This window comes from Symphalangus syndactylus, chromosome 11 (genome assembly GCF_028878055.3).
Source record: "Symphalangus syndactylus isolate Jambi chromosome 11, NHGRI_mSymSyn1-v2.1_pri, whole genome shotgun sequence".
In the NCBI taxonomy this organism is placed as follows: Eukaryota; Metazoa; Chordata; class Mammalia; order Primates; family Hylobatidae; genus Symphalangus; species Symphalangus syndactylus.
The window spans coordinates 123,802,381-123,823,664 of NC_072433.2; the positions used below are offsets into that span (position 1 = coordinate 123,802,381).

Consider the following 21,284-nt stretch of genomic DNA (forward strand, 5'->3'; position numbering starts at 1 on the left):
GATCTCAGATAACAGTTCTTCTGGAACAGGATTATCCAGAGGTAGCAAAAGCTGTCCTGCAAGTATTCCATTGCACTACTTTAAATAAAGCAGCAAACAGTCTTTTCATTCAGTTCAGATTTGCTACTTGTTCTCTTGGTTCCTTCAAAGTAATGACTAAGTACAGGTCTTTAGATACAGACCTGCACCAAGCAGGTATTGCTTCGTGTCTCCACGTACATCCTGAGAAAGCGAAGGCGAATTTCACCAGTTGGTACGTGGAAATAGAAAAACTCTTGATTATTTTTTTCATTCACCAATCTTTTTTTTCCCTAAAATGCTAAGCTTTATTTGGGGAAATCTTAACAGCCATTTTTGTAAGACTCTGCATTTACAACCTCTGTGGGGGCCGCAGAGGACCTACATGAAAATAACATGAACTAGCCAGGTGCGGTGGCTCATGCCTGTAATCCCAGCACTTTGGGAGGTCGAGGCACGTGGATCACCTGAGGTAAGGAGTTCGAGACCAGCTTGGCCAACATGGTGAAACCTAATCTCTAGTAAAAATACAAAAATTAGCTGGGCGTAGTGGCAGGTGCCTGTAATCACAGCTATCGGGAGGCTGAGGCACGAGAATCGCTTGAACCTGGGAGGCCGAGGTCGCAGTGAGCCAAGATGGCACCACTGCACTCCAGCCTGGGTGACAAAAAAAAGCTTTCCCTGGGCTTAGTAACTTGACTGACTAACATGCTGGAGTTCGTATCCTCTTGTTTCTAGAAGAGAAATCCTGTTTTATTATATATTCTACCCTCTTCTATTCCCTGCCAATTAATTAATTGTTTCACTGGTATAGCTTTTTTTTTTTTTTTTTTTTTTTTTTTTTTTTTTTTTGAGACAGGGTCTTGTTGTATTATCCAGGCTAGAGTACAGTGGCGTGATCACAGCTCACTGCAGTCTTGACCTCCTGTGCTCAAGCAATCCTCCGGCCTCAGCCTCCCAAGTAGCTGGGAGTATAGGCAGTGCCACCATGCTCGGCTAATGTTTTTGATTTCTTATAGAGACAAGGTCTCTCTGTGTTGCCCAGGCTGGTCTGGAACTCCTGTGCTCAAGCCATCCTCCCACCTCAGTCTCACAAAGTGCTGGGATTACAGGTACAAGCCACCATGCCAGGTCATTGGTATACCATTGTTTTCCTTAAACATTTATTTATTTTCTTATATTTACAGCATATGTGGTCATTTTAAATTATTTTATAGCATATAAAAGTAAAAAGATATAAATTTTTTAGCATTAATATTAGGGAATACAATCTGACATTTAAAAATACATGTCTATATGTGTATACATACACAGAAGTATATATATAAATACATACAAGTACTAGTGGCTGGTAATAGGTGGCGCCATGTTTTATCTCTGTGTTTTGGGGGTGGAATTAGCATGTAGGGGTTGGGACAGGGGACAGGAGGCTGTGGGATGATTAGTATATTCTTATTTGGCCCTGGGAGGAAAAAAAATCTTTAATTTCCAACAATATTCATTCTCTGTGTCACCTCAGCATTTAATTTACTTCCCTTACACAACTACTTGAAGTTGTCCCAGGCTAGTTGGTCCTATTAATTACAACCTAGAGGGATTCTATTAGTAAACTAATGGATTACAGTATCTAAATGGAAGCCAGCATATGACTTTGGAAAGACTGATCCGCAAAGGCCTTCTGTGGGAAGATTAAATGAAGCTTCTTTTAGCCTTCTCAGGTGGCCACAGTTTTCTATAACCTTGGAGATTATCTAGGCCAAGGCTATTAATTTAGAGATTAAGAAGCCGAACCCAGAAAGGTTAAGAGACTGTCGTAAGTGCACACCGAAAGAGACTGGTGTAATGCCCTTTTCACCAGGCTCCAAGAAATTTGCCTATTTTATGTTTTAATGGACATGGTATCTCCAGCATTTTTAATAAATGCCCTTTTCTTGCATAAGTAACTGGATATTTCCGAGTGGCCTTCAAGTGGATCGTGATTTCATCTTTCATCAAGAGAAGCAGCTTCTCCTCCTCTTCTATCCATTTTCTTCCTTTTCTAACTATCAAGGTCATGTGGTATCTGCCATTTTGCATATTCTTGCTTCGCTTCATGTTTTCCTTAAACTCTGTGCACATGAATATTTGTGGTATGTGGCTTAATTGTAAGCGATCAGGCATCAATGGCTTTTTCTGAGGCAAAATTTACTTTCTGCACTTGCGTGTGCCATTATTACAGATTGCTGATGTTTGCCAATGGATATTCTTGGAAATCATCTTCTGGTTTAAATGCAGTTAAGTATTTAAAAATAATACCAGTGACATGTTTGCATTTACATTCAGCCTGAAGGCCTACTTGATGCTGCAAATGAAAAATTGTTGGACTAGATTTTATTTTAATTCTTTTTGAGACAGGGTCTTACTCTGTCACGGAGGCTGGAGTACAGTGGTGCAATCATGGCTCACTGCAGTCTTGACCTCCCTGGCTCAGGCGATCCTCCCACCTCAGTCTCCCGGGTAGTTAGGACTACAGGCACACGCCAGCCTACCCAGTTAATTTTTTGTATTATTTATAGAGATGGGTTTTTCACCATAATGTTCAGGCTGGTGTTGAACTCCTGGGCTCAAGCAATCCTCCCACCTCGGCCTCCCAAAGTGCTGGGATTACAGGCATGAGCCACTGCACCTGGACTCCACTATGCCTTCCCCTTTCCTTCCCTCCCTTCCCCACCCTATAGAGTCTCGCTGTTTCGCCCAGGCTGGAGTGCAGTGGCACGATCTGGTCTTACTGCAACCTGTGCCTCCCAGATTCAAGAGATTCTTGAGCCTTCCAGGTAGATTCTCAGCCTTCCAAGTAGCTGGTTTTACAGGCATGTACCACCACACCCAGCTAGTTTTTGTATTTTTAGTAGAGACGGGGTTTCACCATGTTGGCCAGGTTGGTCTTGAACCCCTGGCCTCTCCTCGACCTTGCAAAGTGCTGGGATTATAGGTACCCTGCCTGGCTGATACTTTCCTTAGTTGCTTTCAGTTTAATAACCTGTCTTCATTCTACTCTATATTTACTTTTCTCTCCTTTCCTCCCTGAATACTCATGCTTCCAGTGCACGGATTTCTCCAACCCTGAATATGACAGATACCAAAACCATACTAGCTCTTCCACAGATGCCTGTTTGTTTTGCAGAAAATTCGCCTGAATGACTCAGACTTGGAGCTTGGAAGAGGGAGAACTGATGTGGCCTGTAGGAGACGTATCCAATGATCTACTGTGTCCTTGCTTTTGAAGAACTAAAGAGTAGACTTGACCACTTTTTAAACATGACATTCGATCCATGTGGCATAGCAAGGATGGGATCCACAAGACGGAGTGATCTTTACACAGTCCTCGTGACCATAAATACTAAACGAATGCTGTATTTCAGTTGAGTTTTTAGTTTGCTCTGTTATGTGAGGACATATCACTTGCACCTCACTGTGAGTTTGAAACTGTTTTCTATGGAGAATAATCCTGAAGAAATAGGCCCTCCAGATATCAGTAGGGACAGGGGTGTCACTAATCTTGATTACCAAGTTCTTGCCACAGATAGAAGCCATGCTGCTGCACAAGTTTCATATTTGAAGAGTGGACATCTGACACAGTGTTGGTGGTTGTTAAAGTGTATGGCTATTACTGTGTTGCTTTGGAAGCTTGATGCCACAACAAAACTGCAGAATTCCATGTTTGGTACTTTTCTGACTTGATTAAAATGACTTGTGCATACTGATTTCACTATCCATGACTGCTGGCCTTAACTTTCTCGTGTACTTACTTTAAATCAGAGAGCCCACCTGCCCAGTTCTAGCTTGTCCTGGGTGTCCTATATTTGACACAGGCCCTCCCAGCATTCTGAGTCACTGTCCGCTGCTCTTGCACTGTCCGTTACCCAAAAGAGGAAGTCATCAGTAAGGCCAGAAAGGAAAGGGAGAAAAAAAAAAAGAGTGTATTTACAGATGATAAAGAATTCTGGGCATGAGAAGCCCAGCCAAACAAATAGAATGTGTGCATAGGTGGGACTGCTGATCTTGTTTTATGAAAGAAATAAACGCAAGTCAAACAGATCCTTTTGCAAGGATCCCCATGTGTGTATGTCTAACCCAGTGACAGGTAAGGCAGCCAGGAGCTGCTGTTATTTCAGTGCAAAGCTGTTTTCACAATCACAGCCATGCACAGCTCAAAAACCTTCACAGGTCATGCCTGAATACCTTCAATGTGCCCCATGTAAAAATACACTGCAAGTCGATTGGACATGCCCTATGAATTATACCTTATTTATGATCATCGAGCCCTCCCTTTTCCCGTCATGCTTTAGAATTATGGGCTGGAGCAGTTTTTAATACTCTATTTATTTTCGGGGAGGAAAATGTTTTTCTTTAACCGCAACATTCATGCAATACCAACTGCTGGCAGTTTCCCCAGCATTTAAGGAATTATTGTTGTAAGACTTTTATGTTCCGTACTTCAATCAGCCAGAGCCAGCAGTATCCCAATAGAAGCACCCTCAACAGACCATTTTCAGCATTTTGCTACAATTAAACTCCTCTGGTTTTAGCCCTCAGGCAATTTAGTACCTTTTTACATATGCACATTATGAACTTTTGACCAGGGTCTAGCAGTCATATATTAGAGTGCTGCTCTTGAAGGCAGGCTTAACAAGTTCCTCTGAGTATTACAGTTGGAGTCAGTTGTGGAAAAGGTAATTTAAGCAACTTGCAGCGAGGCCATTCAGAATCTCAGCGATGATCCTAAATATCTTTCTCTCTTGTTCACACTTTTTTTTTTTTTTTCCTTGTTTCCTCTGGAAGTTGGTAGCAGGAGCTTTCAAAGTCTGTGATTGATCTTTTATTCAGTAGCTAACGAGGGCTGTGATTCTATTAGTGCAGTACACGGCAAGAGAACAGTGATTTAATGAAGTGTCTAGTGAGCCGGCCATAGACTTATCCTGTTGTAGCTAATTTGCAGCGCCGTTGCCAGCATAAAGGAAACTGCGCTCACACTGCTATTAAGCAGGTATTTCCTTAGTAAATTGTTGTAAGGTCAGGTACAGTTATCTGAGCAAAAGCAATGCCTTACCTCTTCAGTGTCTGCAAATGACAGCCGCCGTGCTGAGCGCTCACTGAAGTGGAACCGGGAGATCAGAGGTCCGTCTCCAAGTCGCCCTTAGCGGAGGCAGGAGCAGATGAACTGCCAAGTAGGAGTAATAGAGTCATAATTGGTGATTAGAACTGGAAAGGTGCAATAACATCTTAATACAAACTGGCGTATGTTATAGTTACTGTCAGTTGTTGTAAACTCGTCCTGCCGCCTGGACTAGTTACGTTTCCCTTGATTAGCTCTGAGAAACGAGGCAGCGGGCACTGGGGCAGCCACACAGACAACATCCAAATTTTTGTTGCTTTCCTGGGTCTTGCCCTGTCCTTACTGTTTTCCTTGGGCACCCTGTTCACCCCTTAGAACATACTACAGTAACCTTTTCCCACCACCGTGGGAGGACTGTGATTTCGTAAATGTCCTCCGATCTCTCCATTTTGCAGGCGCAGTGACATTTATGCACACTGGCTTTGAGGCTCGTTGAAGTTTTGTTTTATTTGCCTTTGCTGAGGCGGGGGGAGGTCTTTGCTTCATGTCAGATCCATATCCCACTGCAATTCTTTGTTACGGTAGCAGATTTGGGGTTGGCGTGCCAGAGTGAAAACACGAAAGAAAATAAATAGGCAGCATTGAGGAATTATACACTTGAGCTTGGCATTTTTCTCAATGCAGGGCTATTTTAGGTGCAGTGCGCATGTTGGAGGTGCCCTTGCAGATATAGGTAGGCAATGTCCATCCGTGGTAAAAAGCAATCGAAGAAGTTCTTACCCGATGCTTAATGAATTGCCAGGCTGGTTAAAAAGCATAACCCTTGAAACCTGGGGTGTCCAACTGCTAATTTATATAGACTGGAGATATTTCCATGCCTTGCAGCAAAATTTTTCTTTAAATTCACAGAAGCAGCAGCTATCCAGCATTGTCCAGATGTGCTGAGTAGCTGTCGTTATTTATAAACATGTAACTGGTCATTTCTATTGTTTTGAGTAGGATATGGCTTATCAGGATATGTAGTAGAGGAAAATGAGAAAAGATAATGAGATCATATACACTGAAGCATCTTATGAATCTGGCACATAGTAGGTTCTTAATAAATATTTTTTGATTCTGTGACTGTTAGAATCTGTTGGCTGAAACTGTCGTCTGGCTCTCACTCTGCTCCATAAAACTTGGGTAATTCTAATGCTTACTTCACCCCAGGGCTGATGTGTGTTAGGTTAGGGTTTATGATCAAGTAAAGAGTTTAAAGCAGTGTTTTATGAGGGAGTTCTTTTTGCACATGATCACCTGGTAATTTAAGAGGGTGAGCTCAACTTCCTAATTTCCTAGTATGGACCTTTGGATCTCAGGACGAGGGTGTTCAATTTGTACTGCTGGTGGAGCTGCCATTCCATTAAGGGAGTCTTTCTCCAAGGGAACAGAAATTTTAGGTTGTTGATCTGGAGATCAGAACCTAGGACAGGCAAGGCAGTGGGCTGCTGTAGAGGAGATGATGCTGATCAGAGCACACCCACACCAGTGACAACTGGTCAGGACCTGGGAAGGGCTCTGACCGATTCATCTCAGAGAGATGTGGCATGAGGAACACTGAGACATGATGCTTATTGCTTAATATTGTGGACAAGGGACTCTCTGGGTTGCCTAGTACTAAGCAGAATGGAAGGGAAGGATGGAAGGAAGAGAAGGAGAGACGGAGGGAGATGGAGGATGACAGGGAGATGGAGGGAGGCAAAAAGAAAAAGGGAGAAGGAAAGAGGAGAGAGGGGAAGGGAGGAAAGAAAGAAGAGAGAGAAGGAGGAAGAGAGGGAAGGAGGCACAGAGGTAGACAGGCAGGGAGATAATGGAGATCCTGGCCAAAAGTTAATGCTCAGTTTCTCGCAGTCCACAGAAAGCATCTTGACCAAGTGACTGAAAACAAATAGTATCACAGGGTACTAGGATTTCTTGGGTGCTTACCATGTGCCATATTTCCTTGAATCTTCATGGCAATCTTTCAAGGGATCCTTGTTTTCTAGAGGGTAAAGGTGCAGGTGAGAGGCTTTGTCAGAAGCAAGTCAGGACTTGAAGGCAGATCTGTCTGCATTTCTCCCTCTGTAAATCCAGAGCTGCTGCCTCATTTCTTATGTTGCCCCCACCCATGCAGCAATTCTTCCTGGGAGGCTTCGTTGTTCATACTCATAAAGGGCCCCATTCAGTCTCCTTCTTGGAGAAATGGCCGCTGCAACTCTCTGTTCTGACCTGGGGAAATGTTAGACCCTCAATAAGGAAACTCAGAGAAAGAAGAAATAAAACATATTACTCCATTCTCATACTGCTGTGAAGAAATACCCGAGACTGGGTAATTTATAAAGAGAAAGAGATTTACTGAACTCAATCATTCTACCTGGCTGAGGAGGCCTCAAAATCATGGCAGAAGGCAAAGGAGGAGCAAAGGCACATCTTACATGGCAGCAGACAAGAAAGCGTGTGCAGGGAACTGCCCTTTATAAAATCATCAGATCTCGTGAGATTTATTCACTCTCAAGGGAACAACACAGGCAGATCCTGTGGCCATGACTCAGTTACTTCCCACTGGGTCCCCACCATGACACATGAGAATTATGGGAACTACAGTTCAAGATGAGATTTGGGTGGGGACACAGACAAATCATATCATAGAATCATAAAAATTCCTATTTCTAAGGCAGATGAATAATCCCGGTTGGAAATCAAACTGATTTAGACTTAAAACTATTCAGCCTTGTTTACCATTTCTGAATGTGGCCCTGAGGGAGGATTTGTCTTTTGCTATTTTGCTATTTTCTTTTTTTTTTTTTTTTTTGGGATGGAGTCTTGCTCTGTCGCCCAGGCTGGAGTGCAGTGGCGCAGTCTTGGCTCACTGCAAGCTCCGCCTCCCGGGTCCACGCCATTCTCCTGCCTCAGCCTCTCTGAGTAGCTGGGACTACAGGCGCCCGCCACCAGGCCCGGCTAATTTTTTGTATTTTTAGTAGAGACGGGGTTTCACTGTGGTCTCGATCTCCTGAGCTCGTGATCCGCCCGCCTCGGCCTCCCAAAGTGCTGGGATTACAAGCGTGAGCCACTGCGCCCGGCCGCTACCTTCTTTTTTTAAGAGATAGAGTCTTGCTGTGTTGCCCAGGCCGTTCTCCAACTCCTGAGCTCAAGCAGTCCAGCTTCCTCGGCCTCCCAAAGTGTTGGGATTACACGTGTGAGCCACCACACCCAGCCTGGGGGAGGGTTTGTTAAAGAACTGTTTGTTTTATCACATGACCACAAGTTGAAATGTTGGGCAATGTCCCTGAATGATATCTTTTCACTATTAACTCACATGGATCCATAATCTCTGAATTTAACATGCTTTTTAGGAATGTGTTCATATTTTCCAGCTATAAAACCTATTTTAGTAATTTACTCCCTTGTAAATGTTCCTTGGTATATAAATTTAGCATATTTCCTTTTAATTGCCCAGGTAAATAATACCTATCATTAGAGGGCACCAGTAGTGTAATCAACTTATTTTTTAAAATGTATTCTGTATTTCATGATTTTTTCTAAATAACTGATCTTTACAGTCTGAATTGCATTCTGTTGGGCTTGACTTATTTTTAAATTAAAAGAGGCTAGTAGATTAAACACAAGAGGTCACATATGATATTCCATTTACATAAAATATGCAGAGTAGGCAAATTCATAAAGACAGAATATGAATTGGTGGTTTCTGGGGCAGCAGGGGGTAAGAGGAGTAGGGAATGACTGTTAATGGGTACAAGTTTCTTTTTTTTGTTTGTTTTGTTTTGTTTTGTTGAGACGGAGTCTTGCTCTGTTGCCCAGGCTGGAGTGCAGTGGCATGATCTCCACTCACTGCAAGCTCCGCCTCCTAGGTTCACACGATTCTCCTGCCTCAGCCTTCTGAGTAGATGGGACTACAGGCGCCCGCCACCATGCTCGGCTAATTTTTTGTATTTTTAGTAGAGACGGGGTTTCACCGTGCTAGCCAGGTTGGTCTCAATCTCCTGAACTTGTGATCCATCCGCCGTGGCCTCCCGAAGTGCTGGGATTACAGGCATGAGCCACCGCACCCGGCCATTGGGTACAAGTTTCCTTTGGGGTGGCGCAACTGTTTTTGAACTAGATAGAGGTGATAGCTGTACGGCACTGTGAATGTACTAAATGACACTAAATTGTGCACTTTGAAATGATTTATATTAGGTGAATTTCATCTCAGCAAAAAGAGGCTAACACGTAAGGAGATATATTTTGACCCATGCGGCATATTAAGCTGCTGCTGTTGTTTTTTAATATTCCAGCTGCGTGCAGTGGCTCACGCCTGTAATCCCAGCACTTTGGGTGGCCGAGATGGGTGGATCACTTGAGGTCAGGAGTTCGAGGCCAGCCTGGCCAACATGGTGAAACCCTGTCTCTAATGTAAACTCCATCTCTACTGTAAATACAAAAATTAGCCGGGCTTGGCGGTGGGAGCCTGTAATCCCAGCTACTCAGGAGGCTGAGACAGGAGAATCACTTGAACCTGAGAGGCAGAGGTTGCAGTGAGCCAACATCTCACCTCTGCACTCCAGCCTGGGCAACAGAGCGAGACTCCATCTCAAAAAAAAAAAAAGAAAAAAATTTTTTTTTCTTCCATCTGTATCACACAGTTTCACCGTCGTAGCATGGGCAGGAAATAATTGGGTTGTATGTAATGCCCAGGTAAAGTAAACAGATCTTGGAGAGGGACACCGATCCCTACCCTGCATGGGGGTATTCACAGAGCGGTGGGGACACTAAACGTACCTTATCTCTTGACCATGCTATTGATTAGTTATGTGTTTGCCTGTGTTATTAATAATGTATACCTTGAAAAATCTATGTGCATTGTCGTCTTTGATCTTGCCATGAATTTCAAAGCCAGAGATTCCATTTTCTTTCTTTTTAAAAAAAAGTTTTCAAAGAGGTTGGAAGTAAATTTAAAATTTTTCCCCTTTCTAGCTGAGGACTTTCTACTGATCATCATCCATGTTAATTAGATATGCGTGTATGTGTATATATGATGTATATACCCATATACACACATAGTCTATATATACATGTATATGCACATACGCATATATACACTTATTTTAAGGAGAGAAATATAAAATGATCAATTCAAGCTTACTATATTCTAGAGGTGAGGAATATTTGAATACAAGACTTATCTAGTAGATTAAAACAGAAATTAAAGACTGTAGACTAAGGCAGGATCAAAGGACCTCTTTTCATTGTTCTTTTATTGTTTATTGACTTCAAAAAGACTTTTTAGTTTAAACTGACTTTAATGTCTCTTGAATGCTCTTTTGTAAAACGACTTTGAAAACTCGGGGATAATGTCTTCATTAAGTGGAGAAAAATCTTGGGGAAAATATAACTGTAACTTGGCTTTCATTAGAGTAGAAAGAGATAAAGCTTTGCTTAATTAATGTCTGTTTTCCCTCTGTTCAGAAGTATAAGGAAAAAGGGGACTGAAATTAGTGCTGATAAAAGCTTGGAATAGACATTATAGCACTGAAACTTTTTTTTCTTCCTTACTTAGAATTTGGAAGAACATACTTCATACAGTGCTATGAAGCATATTGGAAGATTTTAGGTGCCCTGTCTTCCTGGATATAAAATGACTCCAAACCCGGTGATACTGATCACTCTGGCCTCTTTTCCACCTTTCTCACTTCATTGTCTTTTTGTGTGTTTCTGACATCTGTTTACCAATGGACAATCTTGGCGATGGGGGGGTTCTGTTGGTATATTTTCTTTACTGCTTAACAAAACTCAAAATGCTCTCTGCTCTTTCCCAAGCCACCAATCGAAACTGACGCTTTTGAGTGTCCTCATTGCCCTCTGGGAATGTTCATGGCCTCTGGGAGTCCAAGAATTACTTTTACACTGGATCTTCATTACTTCTACTATTTTGTGGCTTTCTACCAGTTCTCTGCTCAGCTCCTCTTTTCTGGAGACCTGATCTGCTTTGTTAGCTTAGAATGCTGTTCTAGGCTGCCTTTTTTTTTTTTTTTTTAAACTTCATGGTGAGCAGAACGCTGAACTCCAGACTGTGAGGCCCCACCTGTGCAGCCTGCTGGCTCCTCATACCAGCTGCCTTGTCACCTTAACCCCACCTATTGTTGCAACGGCAGAAAAAGAGAATTGCACAGAGGAACACCACCTATCAGAGTTCACACTGAGTTTGCAGTTTCATCCTTTTGCTTCCACCCATCCCAAGGAATGCTGTGCTTGGAAGGGTCATCTCATGGTCCATTGTTGTCCCTATTAGAAGAGATTTCAGGCCTTCCCTTGTTGTAGCTTGATAGTTATAGGGATTGCTAGGGTAAATGGAAGAAGCACATGACTTGGAATAAAGACCTACTACAAATCTCATGTCTAATTTATACTAACTAGTTCATGGACCTAGCCTAGGTTACTGCACCTATTTGAGCCTCAGTTTTCCTATCTGCAAAGGAGGGATGATACTACTTACTCCAAAGAATTGTTGTTGAGATCAATTGAGTTGGAGTGGGATGCAGCAACAACCTGTATTCTGATTTCAGCAACACTGTGCAGTGTAATTCCATATTATATTATAACCCATCTTCTGTGGGTCTTTCTTTGGGGGAAGCTAACATTTTAAAAGGTTTCCCTTTTTAACCTGTGACCCCCTCTACCCCAAAAGTATATTCAAGAGCGAAGCTTTTGGTATGACAATGTCTTACACCACTAGTTCTGAATGACTTGACTTAGCTATCTTTTTTGAGTCTCTCAATAGATAGATGGATGGATAGGTTGATTTTGTTGTAGCACCTGTGCAGCCTTGCTGGCCTTACTCGTTTTCAAATACTCAAATGCCATCGAGTCAGATTTCAGAGGCAGATGGTGACACCTCAGGTTTTAAGTTGCAAGAAGTCACCACAGCTTTGTTACGGTAAACCATCAGGGCTATTTATTCCCTCTCCTGAGAGGCATAATTGAGCCTCCAAACCACCCACCAACATATCTGCCTGTAAAATATTTAAGAACTGGTACTGTGAAGACATTTCCCTCATGCAATTTGTTTTCCATCTAAGAGCAGAACAAGGAAAATATAGCTGACTGTAGGTTACAAAGCCACACTCTTTTTTTTTTTTTTTTTGTGACGGAGTCTCGCTCTGTCGCCCAGGCTGAAGTGCAGTGGCGCGATCTCGGCTCACTGCAAGCTCCGCCTCCTGGGTTCATGCCATTCTCCTGCCTCAGCGTCTCCGAGTAGCTGGGACTACAGGCGCCCGCCACCACGCCCGGCTGATTTTTTGTCGTTTTAGTAGAGACAGGGTTTCACCATGGTCTCGATCTCCTGACCTCGTGATCGGCCCGCCTCAGCCTCCCAAAGTGCTGGGATTACAAGCGTGAGCCACTGCGCCTGGCCCTTATCTTGCTGTTCTCTAAAGTATACCTGACTTGGAATATGTGCCCTCAAGTTTTGCTACGTTGAAAAAAATGATGGGCCGGGCTCAGTGGCTCACGCCTGTAATCCCAGCACTTTGGAAGGCCAAGGCGGGTGGATCACCTGAGGTCAGGAGTTTGAGACCAGCCTGACTAACATGGTGAAACCATTTCTCTACTGAAAATACAAAAATTCGCCATGCATGATGGTACACACCTGTAGTCCCAGCTACTTGGGAGGCTGAGGCAGGAGAATTGCTTGAACCCGGGAGGCAGAGGTTGCAGTGAGGCGAGATCGTGCCACTGTTCTCCAGCCAGGGCGACAAGAGTGAAACTCCGTCTCAAAGAAAAAAGAAAAAATTACGTCCTTTCGTTGTCAGAGCATCAGCACAATATATCTTAGATCAAGATGGGATTATTGCGCTACTCCTTTCTTGCCCAGTCTGTGGTTTAGCACAGGAAAAAGCAAACTAGGGCCCTTGGGCCAAATCTGACCTGCAGCCTGTGTTTGTGCCGCCTGCAAGAGAACATTTTTAAATTGTTGAAAAAATATGAAATGGAAAAATATTTCAAGGTGTGTGAAAACTACATGAAGTTTAAACTTGGGTGTCCTTAAGTAAAGTTTTATTGGAACACATTGTTGCTTATCTTTTATGTATTGCTTGTTTGCTTTGAGAGTGAGTCTCACTTTGTCACCCAGGCTATAGTGCAATGGTGCCATCTCTGCTCACTGCAACCTGCATCTCCCACATTCAAGTGATTGTCGTGCCTCAGCCTCCCAAGTGGCTTGGAGTATAGGCACATGGCACCACGCCTGGGTAATTTTTGTAGTTTTAGTGGAGACAGGATTTCACCATGTTGACCAGGCTTGTCTTGAACTCCTGACCTCAAGTGATAGACTGGCCTCAGCCTCCGAAATTGCTGGGCTTACAGGTGTGAGCCACCATTCCCGACCTTTTTATGTATTGTTGATACAGTATGACAAGGGAAGAGTTAACTGATTGCAATGGATTAGAGCATAGCACAAAGAGTTGACAATATTGACTGACTGGCCCTCTCATACAAAGTTTGCCAACACCCGGGTGAGCAGATATACTTATCTGTGAGCAGAGGTGATTCAGGGGAGATTGTTACCCAAAGAAATGTGGAAAGATGAGAATGTTGCCGCCATTGTTGATATGGAGCATTTTTTTTTGGAATTCTCTTAAGCAAGTCCCAACCTTGACTTTCCCTATGTACCCTACTCTTTACTCCCAGGTCTTTGCAAGGTAAGCCATCAGGTGTTAGCTGAAGACACGGCAACACGCTGGTGGTCCTCTGAACGCCAACAAGAGTCACCTCTAAGATGATCCAGCCGTTGCGTGGTGTAGCATGCCAAGTCCTCGCAGCACGCACGCTGCCATTTTTCTTCTCCGTTGTTACCATATTAATTTAGGGATGATGAGGAGAAAGTGGTCTCCTTTTACCTGTTAATTCCTTGGAGGAAGTTCTGTTCGAAATGAATAGTCTTGAAATATGTAATAAAGTTACCTATCAGGACCACTTTTACGGAGATTTAAATGTGATAATAAGAATAAAAGAAAATGAAGTGACATTGAGGGCGTCTTCTTTTATAACAGCCCTTGGTCTTGCCTGTTAAGCACCCTATAAAATGACTTTTACACATTTATGGATTGAAATGGTTCTGCTGAAATTTTAAGTGTTAACATTGTTCAAAGTTCCATTACTAACACCTCTCACATTGTTAGAAAACAGTTTTATGTTTGACATTTTGATCATACTAACCTGGGACATTTTATGCTAAAGTTCTCATTTCATGCCTTAGGAATCCGCTGCTTATTTTGGTTTTAGCACCTTTGGATAGGAAGCCAATACATTATGTTTGCACATCTTACCCCGATGCACTCTGTAAACCGATCATCACAGAAGATATTTTGTAGTGATGGAGAAAGCTTAAATGTCTCATTTGTCAGGTTGGCTTGGGTAGAAAATAAGGATTTCCACCCCCTCATCCTGGTTCCTTCCCTTTTAGATTTTCTTGTTTGCTTTTCTTTAAAGCTGCTGTTATTCAGACGACAGTCTGTAAAATGCACTTTATTTTTTATAACAGCTTTATTGAGAGATAATTTACATGCTATACAATTCATGCATTTAAAGTGTACAGTTCAATGGCTCTGTCTATTCACAGGGTGGTGCAACCATCACCACAGTCAGTTTTCTTACCTGAAGGAGAGAGCCTGCACCCCAGATTTTTCACCTCCCTTTCTCCACTTCAACTCTTCTTCCCCAGCCCCTGCGAACCACTAGTCTGCTCTTCATCTCCATGTGTTTGTATATTCTGGACGTTTCTCGTTAATAGGCTCACACAATATGTGGTTTTTTGTGAGTGATCCTTTCGCTTTGCATCCATCATGTTTTCAAGATACTGCACCTTATTTTTCAGTTCCTTGCTTGTTTTTTCTTACAAACACATTTTTAAAAATGAGTAAACATATGTACAAAAAAATTTATTTAGGCATGCCAGGTTTATGAGATTCATCTTTGTAGCCACTAACAGCCACTAACAGTGCTAACACAGCCTAGGCATTCTAAATGTGTTTGTCAGGTGCATAAATCTGTGGTTGACTTGGTCCTTAAACTCTCCCTTAGTATAGCTGTAGGGACATGCAAAAGAAAGGCTGGCTCATTAATTGATATGTCCAGACTTCTGCTTTAGAAATCATAATGTGAACATCATTGATTTCTCTGATGCTGGAAGCTGCTGCTCCTTCTTGGTCTTTATCTTCTCCTCCCTGTGTATTGAGAGCAGAGACCTCCTTGTGCTGTTTTGGGCTCTCCTTGTTTACCCAGATTGCCTGCATCAGCACCTTCTTAAAATATTAGTGTTGCTGAGATAGGAGCTTTTGGTAGATGGATAAATTGGGATTTGTAAATATTTTGCTTAGTTTTTCCCAGAGTTTTGCAGAAGAGAATAAAGAGTTGGTTTGTTGTAAGGTAGTCCTTTATAAAGTTTAGGTCTGTTTTAACAAGGCTGACTTGGGTTGAAGATAACTAGAGCCATGACTTTCATCTTGATGGACAGAGTGCTCACCCTACTTTTTTATTGTATGTTTTTATTTCATTTCATTTAAGACAGCGTCTCTCTCTGTTACCCAGGCAGGAGTGCAGTGACGTTATCTTGGTTCACTGCAACCTACACCTCCTGGATTCAAGTGATTCTGATGTCTCAGCCTCCGCAGTAGCTGGGATTACAGGCATGTGCCACCACACTGGCTAATTTTATGTATTTTTTAGTAGAGATGCAGTTTCACCATGTTGGCCAGGCTGGTCTCGAACTCCTGAATTCAAATGATCTGCCTGCCTCAACCTCTCAAAATGCTGCGATTACATTTTAAAACTCTACGTTTTAAAAATAAGAACCTGGACAAAGACGTATTAAAGAATGTGTCTCTTATTAATTTATTATGGTAATGAGAAGAGTTTGGATTTGGACCTACCTAGGTTTTTCTTTCCTCTACCCCCCTGCCCCAACTCCTTATTCATGCTTCCTTTGTAAAATGATCACACCCCAGTTTGACAGGAATTGGCCCTGGAATCCTATCTGGTGTTCTAATTGTTACCAAATCCAGGCAAATCTTGGCTGTGAGACAGGTGGTGAAGCTACTGGGTAGAACTGGAGCATCTAACTGGTGTGAGATGGTATCTCATTGTGGTTTTGATTTGCATTTCTCTGATGGCCAGTGATGATGAGCATTTTTTCATGTGTCTGTTTGATGCATAAATGCCTTTTGAGAAGTGTCTGTTCATACCCTTCGCCCACTTGCATGGGTGAAACTGGAAACCGTCATTCTCAGCAAAGTATCGCAAGGACAAAAAACCAAACACCGCATGTTCTCACTCTTAGGTGGGAATTGAACAATGAGAACACCTGGACACAGGAAGGGGAACATCACAGACTGGGGCCTGTTGGGGGAGGGGGGAAGGATAGCATTCGGAGATATACCTGATGTAAGTGACAAGTTAATGGGTGCAGCATACCAGCATGGCACATGTATATATATGTAACAAACCTGCACATTGTACACATGTACCCTAGAACTTAAAGTATAATAAAAAATATATATTAAAAAAAAGAACTGGAGCATTGACTTTCGTTTTCATTTCAAGACCTGTCCCCCATGATCACGGAGGATGAAAAGTCTGCTTAAGTTATAAGCTAGCTAATTGCTTCTTCAGTTGAAGGCCTAAATGGGTTTTAAAGTGAAATGCATACCTCTAAGGGCTAAGTAGCCAACACAATAGGCATTTGAGATAGTAAAGACTAATTTAGAAAAGGTTGTTTTGTTCGTTTTTCTTTTTCCTTCTTTTTTCCTTCCCTCCTTTCCTTATTTCCCACCTTTCCCCTCCTTCGTCTCTCACCTCTCCCTCTTCTCCTTTCCTTCCTTCCTCCTTCAGTTCCCTCTTTCCTCTTTCTCCCCCTTTTATTTAACCATTATAAATACGACTGGATTGTATCTGCAGCTTTTGCTGGTAATTAAATAAATTATTTATACATTTAACACAATCTTGAATTACTAGGTGATCATCTTAGGCACTCAAAAGCGTAAGAGCCCTTGAAAGCAATATCTAAGCATAGATATTCCATAGCACGTCTTACAATCTAAATATTGCTTTTAGTGTAATCGAAGCAGCAAGCGTAGTCACAGCAGTTGATGGACTATTTTTCAAATTGATTTCAAAAATGTATTTAAGGGGATGATCTTCTAGTCTAGATTACCTATTGATTTTTAATATGAAAAGCTCATTATGTAAGCAGTAACCGCATATAAAAACCTAGCAAACCTTTGCATAAATCCTTTAATTGAATTTCCAGAGCCTGTGGTTCTACTTTTTTTTTAATTAAATCTATTTCTTTTTTTAAGTGTTACTGTGTAATTTGCATGCTGTGAAGAGGCCCTGTCCCAGATAAAGTGCCATTGATCCTTATTAAACCTCACCTCTGGGCTTGCTTAAAACTAACTGGAAAAATTAAAGTGTTCATGCCGCAATGCACTTATAGCTTGTGTGATAGGATTATGGAAAAAATAATAAAACTAATTTCCAGGGGAGAATTTATAATGTGAGATTTTATTTTTTTTCAATTTGATAATTAATAGTGAAATCATATCATATATATAAATCATATTTTAGCCTATAAACTGAAATGGCAATTAACAAAGATAATATATACTTGATGTAAAACCATGTTATGTGCGGATAATCTTTTGGCACTTTAATTTTTTAATTGTAGAAGGAGAGAATTATGAATTCAAGTCAAACACATTAAATGGTGGGTTTCATCTGAAAAATCTGATTCTTTTAGTATGCGCTATATTAATGGATTTATAATATTAGTGTGAGGAACTATAAAAGATATGGAAAAAGTTATTCTGGTTATATTCGTGCTAAAATATGTGTATTAGAATTACCAGGGGAAAGAAAAATATAAAAGCTGCAGTAGGTTTTTCTATTTTTTAATACCTAACATTTGTTATTTTAAAAGCAATAAAATCCCCTAAAGAAATATTCATAATCAATAAGAACACAAAATATGGAATATATTAACTGAGTTATAAAAATGTTTGTAGTATAGCACAAAATGAAAAAACACAGCAAGTTATGTACGGTTTAAAGTGTAATCAATTTTGAGATTGTATACAAGGATATAAATGATAAATACAAGTAGTAGCATTTTTAGTAAAGGCTGTTACAAAATCTTGTATTTATGGCCTATTCCATTCTTTTTATAGCTCATTAATGTAGAAAACAAACACAGTGTATCCATCTTCTGAGACAGTTTCAAATTCCCTTAAATGATATTTTTAAATGTAAATAACTGAGCTCATTTGATCTGCTTCTTCCTTAAGCCAGTGTTAGCATGAATGGCCATATTCACCACCCCAGGGTTCCTTTTCAGACTCCGGAAAGAAAAAGTGATGATAATGACGTATTTCCCTCCCTTACACAAAACAGGGCCAGGTGTAACACTGTAAGAACAAATGGCTTGGCAGCCTACTCTCCTGTCTCAAAACCCTATGCCCACCTTGCTGTTACACCCCCCACCCCAAGGAAAGCCTTCCCACCTTTGGAAGCTGCATTAATTCTTCCAGGCCACAAGGGGGCCGTTGAGTTACTGGTTCACTGCACTGGCTGGCAGGAAGGAGTTTTAATGCAGGCTCCAAAGGTGCTTAATTTCCTGTGGTCCATATGAATATGCATACAGTATGTGCTCAGCAATCTAGCCGTTCAAGCTAGACAGCTGGTTCTGGTGATGAGGGTTTTTTAAATTTATTTTTTATTTATTTATTTTTTCTGTCCCCTTTCCTTGGACAAGCCCTTTCTGAGTAAGCTGAATCTGTAGTATAATTTCATTAACTCTTTTCCAGTATTTAATTTGGTTTTGATATTTCCATCATGGCCCCTTTTCTCCTTTGATTTTGTCATTCTGTAGAAGTCGATAATCTGTATTATGATCAACAAGACATATTGCCATGGCTCTAGGAATCACCAATTTAGATATCCAGGCTTCCTAAAATATAAGTAAATCAGATTTAGCAATACTGTTTTCCTGAATGTAGGAGTATTTGGAAAGGAAAAAAATAAACATACATCTTGGAAAGTAGAGAAAGGTGTTTTGTTTTCTTTCTATTTGAATTAATATATTCTCCGTCACTGTTTAACTTCATCCATCCAATATGTATTGAATACCTACTATATGTCTGGCAGCACTTCAGACAGTAAGGATATGGATATGGATTTGTATCAGTCAAGCCTTCCAGGATCTTATTATCTAGAGAGAAAGATTAAAACATATGCAAATAATTTTGATACAAGCAAAGACCTAACTCAGCCTGAGAGGAGGTTGGGTTTAGAGAACGCTTTCATTGTAATGTTTTAAAGCTTTTGTATTTATAACTATAGTTTATTTGGACTTTATGATTTACCAAGTAACTTTAGATGCAAATATGATCGTACTATGAAGATTATGGTTTTTGAATGAAGTCACTTGGTGGCATGATGGTATAGAATAAGATACTTTCATATTGAAAATGGAGATAAGACATGTCCCATTCCCTAGAATAGACTGTCACTGCTCTGGTTGCCTCCAAGGAGGAAACCGTTATAGGAATGATTGACATGGAGGTTCATCTGTAAAATATTGGCAGCCATCTACAAATTGGGAGCAAGGGCCAGGACACGAAATAAAGTGACAGCCTCTGGCCTGGTAGTCGAGGTAGTGGTGAAAGGCAGGATTCACAGTGTTTCCCAAGATAACATTCAAGACCCAAACTAGGAATGAAAGCCAGGCTGAGGTTGGCACCAAGTAGAGGCCTCCAATAATGTTGACCCAGAGGGGCTGCATTGTTCACTGCCCCTTCCTGGGAAGGAGGAGCCAATGACAATGGAGCATCTAAGAGATAAGAGAAAGGAAGTGTAAAGGTGAGGATTCCATGGCTTTACACTCCAGAAACTCAGGCTAGCTTGTTCTCATTGAAGTAGTCATACCTTCTCGAAGGCAACTAGATGGATTACACAGTTGTGCTGGGTCATGTGGAGTGTCAGAAATAGTGAAGCTTCTGGAGCTTCACTGTCCAATATGGTAGCCATATGTGATTATTAAAATGTACATTAATTAAAATTAAAAGTTCAGTTGCTCCGAAATACCAGCCACATTTCAAATCTTCAATAGCCAGATGTGGTTATTAGCTACCATATTGGGTAGCACCGATATAGAACATTTCTACCATAGCAGAATGCTCTATTGGATAGATCTGCTTTAAAGCATTAGTCCCCAAAGTGTGAAGGTGAAGGATGAACCACTTGGGTTCCAAGAGGAAACATTATAACTTCTTTTTTTTTTTTTTTTTTTTTTGAGACGGAGTCTTGCTCTGTCGCCAAGGCTGGAGTGCAGTGGCGCAATCTCGGCTTACTGCAAGCTCTGCCTCCCGGGTTCACGCCATTCTCCTGCCTCAGCCTCTCCGAGTAGCTGGGACTACAGGCGCCCGCCACCATGCCTGGCTAATTTTTTGTATTTTTAGTAGAGACGGGGTTTCACCGTGGTCTCGATCTCCTGACCTCGTGATCCGCCCGCCTCGGCCTCCCAAAGTGCTAGGATTACAAGCGTGAGCCACCGCGCCCGGCTGAAACATTATAACTTCTGTTTATCCATTAAACTCTTTCATTTATTATTAAACATCTCAACACACTTATTGGGTGGCACGTACTATTTTAAGTGTTTTGCATATATTTACATGTACTATCCTTTCAAATATTCTTTGAAATAGGACTACTGTTCTCCATATTTCACAGATGAGGAAAGAGATGTGCTAAGAAAAGAGGTTGCAGAGTAGGGATTCCAGCTCAGTAGCCCACGTTCACGGTCCCATACTTTTCAATGTAAGCATATTGGCTGTCAATTTAAAAATGTTATTTTTTACAAATAGTACACAGATGCATTGACACAGGTACCCTCTCCAGTCCTCTGATGGTCAGGAATTGTGTGCAATGTGCAGTACATTCTAAAGTGAGGCTGGCCATTTCCCCAGGGAGAGGGTCCATGTTGGAACCTTTGCTCCTTGTGGATTTTAGCTTTGAAATGTATTGTAGTTTTGCATGTGTGCTTAGTTGGATGGATTGAGACATCAGATTATGTGGTCTGAACTAAAGCAACCATCACAAAATGAAC

General features: G+C 41.5%; 1 protein-coding gene across 8 annotated transcripts in view; it reads left to right on the forward strand.

Moving 5' to 3' along the window:
* WWOX (WW domain containing oxidoreductase) overlaps positions 1-21,284 on the forward strand; it is a 1,124,776-nt gene that overhangs the window by 363,900 nt on the left and 739,592 nt on the right. The window contains exon 9 of one of the 8 annotated variants that reach the window (XM_055299646.2): positions 3,182-3,975. The exons of the other annotated variants lie outside the window; for them this stretch is intronic. Coding sequence (XP_055155621.1) covers positions 3,182-3,259 — 78 coding nt within the window. The 3' untranslated portion in view covers positions 3,260-3,975. Of the gene's footprint in view, positions 1-3,181; positions 3,976-21,284 lie in introns of those variants that run through there. 8 annotated transcript variants of the gene reach the window in all.